We start from the raw sequence: 6,900 nt of genomic DNA, 5'->3' as shown, positions 1-6,900 counted from the left end.
TCGTAGGAGGTACATCGGCAAAACCCTTTCGACAATTCATGCCCAGTGGATACCTGATTTGACTAGTTCGAAGGAACGACACTTCTGAAATTGCAACTGATTACCTTCTATATTATGTTTCGTAGTGGCATACAAAAAGGACGTGGAATATATTCTATAAATTCTGCCAGAACTCATTTTCCTGTAATATAATATCTCGATATTATTGAACAGGCGGAATAGCTATCGAAGCGTGCAACGAACTTGAGACGGATACTGAAAGCGTCCCTTCGAGTGTAGAAAATCTTGTAGAAACTGCGTTCTTACTTTTAATATGTTTATATTCTTTTCTCCTTAACATTGCACCCCCGTTTCTAGATCGAAGCCGATTTTTTCTAAAATCGCTGAAGAATTGTGATATATCAATATCATGCGACCAGTCAATCCCGTTCTAACCTCCAATAACCTCAAATATATAGATTCTCTTTATCAATAGCGTTTTACACCAGATATCCTAACCACCCTTTTCTGTTTTTGATTATCTTCCAGCATGATTCTGTTCTCCGAATTTCCTTTTCTTCGTTTACAGTTTCCTAGCAAAATATTATAACACGATTCGGGCAAGATACAAAAAATATCCAACACCAAATATAAAATCCAACTCCATAGCCTGTAAGTAGTTTTGCCCTCCTTACCGGAGTTAATATGCACTGACATCGCGCACTCTGTACTCCATTCTTTCTTTTTCATACATTCTTCATTTAACTACATTTCTTTGGCAATTGTTAAAGACTCCGGAAACTCAATAGAAGAGGGTTTACGCTGAGGTTTTTCATAGCGTCTCAAAGGATGAAGCACAGAGTGCACAATTTAATTAATTATTTGAAAGGATTTAAATCAAGAGCCTTGCCTCTCTGACAGATAAATTAGATCGTACCTTAAAGATATCACTTTGAATCCTTTAACGTGATCCACTTTTAGATCAAGCCTTCTATTGATCTCGGAACAACTCACTAGTCTCTTCGAAAGATCGAACCTTCAGGATATTTAATATCCTGGAAGCTTTAGATCCCCTCTGGGGATCTTCAGGTGTCTCTTTTCAGCAGCTGGTCAATCTGCGTTTTGTACATGTCTTTGACATCCTCCAGGTCGAGTCGTAGCTCTTGATTTTCTTCAACCTTCTCTCCATACATTTGTAGCAGTGCATCGTACCTGGTCTGGATCTCGTTGAGACTCTCTTTCAAAGTCTCTGCTTCGCTGACCTTTGAACTAAGGTCTTCGACTTTCTGTGTCAACGTTGACAATTCACTGTTTAGAGCATCTCTTTCAATGTTTCTTCTCGAAAGCTCCCACTGCATTTGCTGCACTTCACCTGAATCAAACATGAAGATGATACACATTATTTAATGTTCCATTTTTATGAGGAAAAAATTTTTTATTTAATAGATTTGTTTCTAAATCAAGACTTACCGTCTCGTTGCTTTAGCTGCGCCTGTAAGCTTTCGAACATTGAGGTACTGTTAGAACCAGACCTTATGCTCTCGTAGACGTTAGGAAACCTTCCGGAGCTGCTCTCGAACATCGAGTCGTTGAACTGAAACATCGATTAGAGAAGATTTTATCTTGGTTTAACTGTCAATAAATATTTATAATACTCACAGTGGGCCACACACTGTTCGTACTGCCAACGGAGTCTCTTCCGATGCTTAGAGTAGGACTGAGTCGTAACTCCTCGTCGAGGCTTTGGTGCTGTTCCAACATTGCATGATTCTTCCTCTTCTCTGCATCAGTTGCTGCCTTTTCTATGGAGAGCTTGTTCTCCAGAGAGTTTATTTCCCTTTTAAGCTCCTTTATTTTACTGGCGTGAGTTTGTTCCAGCGATTCTATGATCTGTCGATGCCTGCGAGGAATAAAGTTAGGATTGATTAATTAATTAATTATTAGCATGTTAAAGTCTACAGAGAATATTTTAGACTCTCACATTTTCTTCTCCTCGGCGAGCTTCTCGTACTCCTGCTTCATCTGCTCGTATAAACCTTCCAGCCTCACTTTCTCATTTTCTTTAGAGTTGATTCTTGCCTCGAAGGCTGACATCTTGCTTTTGAGGTTAAGATTCTCCTCCTTGAGAAACCGATCGACTTCCACCAAGTTCTCCAGCTTGGTCTGGAGCTCGATGATCCTTTCCGACATGGCCTTCTCTTGCTTCATAAAGCTATTCGATTTGTGTGATAAGTTTGCCTGAAGTTGTTCCAGCTGTCGGAGTAGAGGTTTCGTAGAAGTCGACACTGACTCCGAGAGCTCTTCGCATCTAGCCTCTGCAGTCTCTAGGCGTTTCATCAGTTCCGTATTCTCTTGCTTTAACGATTCCTCTCTCCTGTTCGTTACAAAATTAATTAATTACAAACAATTATACAAATCACTATGCTTATAACAAATTCGAACATTACTTGACATGAGACTCTTCAGCTTGTCGGAGCTTCGACTTTAGGGCTTCCACCTGTGCAGCCAGCTGGCAAGATTCTCCAGCATTCTCGATCGCTTCTTTGAGCTCTTCCTCAGCGATTGTAAGATTCTGTTTAGTGTCAGCCAGCTCCCTAAAAATATATAAGAGAAATAATTCAGCGTCCTTCAGTGTCGATGACAAAAATCCAAAATATCTTCAATTTCACCCACACTTTGGCAGCGTCCAGGCTTCTTTTGTAAGCCTCCATCTTATGTTGAGCATTGTCAAGCCTCTCTTGAAGACTCAGGATCTCCTTCTCCTGTTTCTTAGTTTTAGCAGTCAACGTGTGCACCGCTACAATTTGACTCCTCTCCACCTCTTCCTTGGCGTGAAGAGATCGCTTCAGTCTCTCCAGCTCCGAAGCCTGTTCTTCGATCTGTTCCCTAAAAAATCATATCTGTATCCACAACTCTTATAACGAGGCCATCAAATCTATTAAACTAACTTCTGATTCTTTATCGTAGCGTCGTTCTCCTTCTCCTTCAGTCGCAGTTTTTTAATAATGTTACTATGTTGAAGCTGCTGCTTGCTGAGCTTCTCTCCCTCTTCTCTCAGCTCGCGAATTATCTCGTCCTTCTCTGCATTCATGATCGACATCTGCGAGGATAATCTACTCGCCGTTTCCTGCCTGAGTTGTTCCAGGTTCTTCCTGAGGGTGTCCCGTTCGCGGATCGCCTGTTGGAACTTCCTTTCCAAAGCTGACAATCTCTGAGTATATTCATCGGTGATCTGAGACAAGTCTTGACTCTGCTCGGCGCTCTTCTCGAAATTATCCATTTGCCTGAAAAATGATAATCGTTAACGCTTTCCTTGGTTTCGATCAATCATCTGCAGGTACTGCGAAGGGTACTTCATCTCTTCGGAGTAACTTTACGCTTCTGGAATCCACCTTTTCAGCATATTGTTCTGCTCGAGCAGCTCCATGTTAGCCCGGCTGACGTCGATCAGCTTCGACTCTCTGGCTTCCAGAATTTCCGTCATCTCTTGAATCCGTTTCAATAATTTCTCTATCTCGAGATTCGTGTCGTCGGACTCCAGGCTGATCTCGCTGAGTTCTCGGGAGTGTCCCCTGGTCTTGTTTAGAGTTTTCGTCAGAAGATCTCCGCCTTTCTGCAGGTGCAGCTTCGCCGGACTCTGGCGAGACTGCGTAGAGCTGGAGTCCCCATTGGGGCTGCGGAGAGTACATTTTCCAGATATTAAAATATAACAAAGGATTTCTTCACAGATTTCGAGCATTATTTATCCACTGGCGTTGGTAATGACTTATTTACGAGGAAATTCAAGAGACACGGTCGTACCTGTACCTGGATATGATCTCGATGTCACTCGACGTCGTTGTCTCCAGCTCGTCACCACTGGTGTGGCCACTCGTATGGTCTGATCCTATCTTTACTAGATCTGAACGACTGCAGAAACAGAGAGGAATTCACTTATAAAGTGTATATTTTCCATGCAGGGAAAGCAAGAGATGGAAAGAGAAGATTGAAAGTGAGGTTAGGAAGACTACCTTTCGGAAGAGATCGGTGAGTTCTCTCTGGGCACGTCTGCATGTCTCTCCAGGTCGACGGCTTCCCCCTTCTCGACCATTGCGTCGGCTAGCATGGTTTTCACATAAGAGCTGGTTGTCAGAGTAGTTTCGACGAGACTGGGTTCCACCGAACAGAGAAGTCCAGCATTTTCTTCGGAGCTGCTTTCGATGAGAGTCCCTTCGCAGCTGGAGTCGGTAAGCATGGGGTACTGATCAGAGCACTCCGGAGGGTCAGGTTTGACAGGCTGCTCGGATTCCTGGAAACTGTCATCAGGCTCGATGGTGGAGCTCTTCAGACGTTCGAAGGGGTCTATCTCAGGAGGCTTTGCAGCTGCCTCCAGGTGTTCCACTTTGCGAATCGGTTGGGTGGTGATGGGTTCTAGAGGAAGATGCATGCCATGCTTCTCCTTAAGTGAATCGAGGCTGGCACTCAGAGGGTTTTCCGACGAACTGCCCATTGCAGGTATGTGAGGGGATTGAACATTTTCAGGACAAGTGTCGTAGGTCCTGTCAAAAACTTGTGTTAATACTGTCTGAAGTAAGCAAGAAAAATATCTAGATTTAGTTTCCTTGTCGATACTCTTACCTAGGACTTCTGTCCACGTGTTCGATCTTGGTCTTTGCTTGCTCCATGTGATGGAAAGTCTCCATGACAGTTATGACGGTGCACTCCGAAGCTGATGTATAGGAGTCCTCAGCGAGGCTGACTTCGTCGGACTCATCGACAGCGTCTGGAATAACCTCGATGCTTTCTGGCGAGGTTTTTGAACTCTTCTCTTCGGTTGGTAATCTTTTTGTAGGATCCTCTGGAGTGAGTATGGAGATCGAGGACTCTTCGGCAGAGCTGTCGGTGCCTGGGAAAAGGTGGGAAGCGTTTGCATCCTTGCCTGGCGATTCGAAGGGAGAGACACTGGAGCAGGAGTGGACTGCGAGTCCTCCGAAGAATTCCAATGTGGAACTTTCCTGCTCCTCAGCGTACGGGGTGACGGACTCTCCTCGGTCTGAACCTACCGGAGAAGGTTCTGAACGATATTGCTCCACTGGAGAGAGAAATGGGCTTCCCTCGCTTTTCCAGTCACCCAAAACCTCGACGGAACTCGGAGATGTCACTGAACTGTCAGGCAGGATCTCGACGGATTCGGAGGTGACTTTTGGACCCGTCACTGAAGTACTTGCTGTGATGCTTACGGAGTTGGCATCAGATTCCGGTGTGGTAGTGCAATCGGTGTCAGTACTCGAGTGGGATCCAAGAATTTCTAGGCTGTCGGAGCTCTTCTTGTCGCTGCCACTGGATACGATGGATACTCGGTTGACCGAATGACTGATACCTAGCTCTCTTCTCGTTACATTCACTGATTTTTTGTCCCCACTAGAGCTTGAGTCCTCTTGATTAGTTTGGCGATTATTCTCCCCATCGATGTCCATCACCTTACTTAAGGAATCATCTTTCTCCATGGAATCTGAATATTAATAGACTTATAAGCATCACAACTAAATTCGGGCACGAGGGCGTATATTCAAGGATGTTATGTACTCACTGAAATGTTCCTCATCCTTATCAATGGAAATACTTTTAGCTTCTTTGATCGAATCACTGCCAGATAGCTCATCCGATGCATCATTAGGTCTGTCGTAGTCCCCACTAGACGTCTCCGAGATAACATCCTTTCTCAAGCTGCCAAGTGGAGAGTCGAAGCTCTCCCTGGAAGCCACGGACTCACTGGATAGCTTTGAGTCTTCCTTCGACAAGCTCTCATCCACGTTCTGCCTAATGGGACTTTCCGGCAGCGAAGACGAAGATATTTCTTGGAGACCTTTTGAGGCATCGGTGAACGATTCCTGCAGTGAGGCAGAGTGTTTGATGCTTCTTTGCGTCTCTTCATCTCCTGACTTTGGATTCTCAAAGAAAGACCCTGTAAAACTTCCCCATATACTCTGTTGATGCTTGTGCGAAGAAGGCGTCTCTTCTTGTCCGCCCTCGGTTTTTAAACCCCAAGTTGCAAAGAAATCTAAATTGTCACTCGATGGGCTTTGCCCTATTCTCTGTTCCTCCTCTTTAATGTCCAGTGCCTTGTCTATCGTCTTCTGTGCCTCCTTCAGTGCTGACTTGGCCAGACTGGCGAAACCCGAGGCGTCGAACCAGCTCATCCTTCCTCATACCTAACGCAGGAAGACGGAAGACAATTGACAACAATCCAATCCACTAGATGAGTACTGTGCCGAATAATCGTCATTAATACTACGAAAAATACGCCACTGTTAACAAAACGTATAATTTCTCTGACAACTAACTACTGTTAATAATTAAACGTCGCGCGAGTGCGCAGGAAGACCTGCAGGAGGTTAGGTCGCCAAGTAGGATTTTCAATAGCGAATTTGCCAGTGGCTTTTAACGAACCCCTTACTTTTTCGCAGGAATTACGATGTTACGAAATGAACGCCTCACCCGGCGGATCCTTTACAAGAATTAAAGATTTCCATAGGAAACTCTGGGAAGAAAATTGACAGCTCTTGGGTGGCTCTCGAGCAACGTCCCCTGATGTAGGGGGTGAAGATGCACCCGTGAGCTGGCACTCTAGATGCGACTCTATTTCCGCGTCTTATCTCTCGTTTACAAAAATACGACCACTCGACCGCGTTGAAACATCAATCTGTGTGTCTTTGAATGGATTACGATTCTCGGGAGATTTAAAAGAAGTATCGCAAGACAAAAGTGTTTCGGAGAATCAGTTTATACATTTTGACAAGAGAGTAATAGTCGAGACATCGATTTAATCTTCAATCAACCTTCCGAGCGTTTGAATCTGCCGCCATTAATGTTCGGCCCGTAAACCAGTTTTCTGTTTTTACCGACCGCGATTTCCATGTGTCAGTTCATATTTAATCCCAT

At 44.4% G+C, this 6,900-nt stretch overlaps 1 protein-coding gene across 5 annotated transcripts; it reads right to left on the bottom strand.

The window, feature by feature from the left end:
* Positions 1 to 821: 821 nt before the first annotated feature.
* On the bottom strand, positions 822 to 6,766 carry LOC105695060 (TATA element modulatory factor). 5 transcript variants are annotated; one of them, XM_012416299.1, is made up of 13 exons: positions 6,748 to 6,766; positions 5,549 to 6,170; positions 4,597 to 5,470; positions 3,990 to 4,517; positions 3,781 to 3,888; positions 3,372 to 3,653; positions 2,928 to 3,263; positions 2,653 to 2,865; positions 2,427 to 2,573; positions 1,961 to 2,353; positions 1,639 to 1,879; positions 1,450 to 1,573; positions 822 to 1,351 (listed from the first exon to the last, which is right to left on the bottom strand). In XM_012416299.1, the coding sequence occupies exons 2-13, from the start codon at positions 6,156 to 6,158 to the stop codon at positions 1,065 to 1,067; spliced, it is 4,143 nt and encodes a 1,380-aa protein (XP_012271722.1). In that variant the 5' UTR covers positions 6,159 to 6,170; positions 6,748 to 6,766; the 3' UTR covers positions 822 to 1,064. The 5 variants fall into 5 exon arrangements, with proteins under 5 accessions (XP_012271722.1, XP_012271721.1, XP_012271720.1 ...); XM_012416298.1 differs by lacking the exon at positions 6,748 to 6,766 and adding an exon at positions 6,457 to 6,548; XM_012416297.1 differs by lacking the exon at positions 6,748 to 6,766 and adding an exon at positions 6,409 to 6,541.
* Positions 6,767 to 6,900: the final 134 nt, after the last annotated feature.

The sequence above is a fragment of the Orussus abietinus genome, unplaced genomic scaffold (assembly GCF_000612105.2).
Source record: "Orussus abietinus isolate OABI.00-Male unplaced genomic scaffold, Oabi_2.0 scaffold35, whole genome shotgun sequence".
Taxonomy (NCBI): domain Eukaryota; kingdom Metazoa; phylum Arthropoda; class Insecta; order Hymenoptera; family Orussidae; genus Orussus; species Orussus abietinus.
This window is presented reverse-complemented; position numbering and strand designations above follow the sequence as displayed.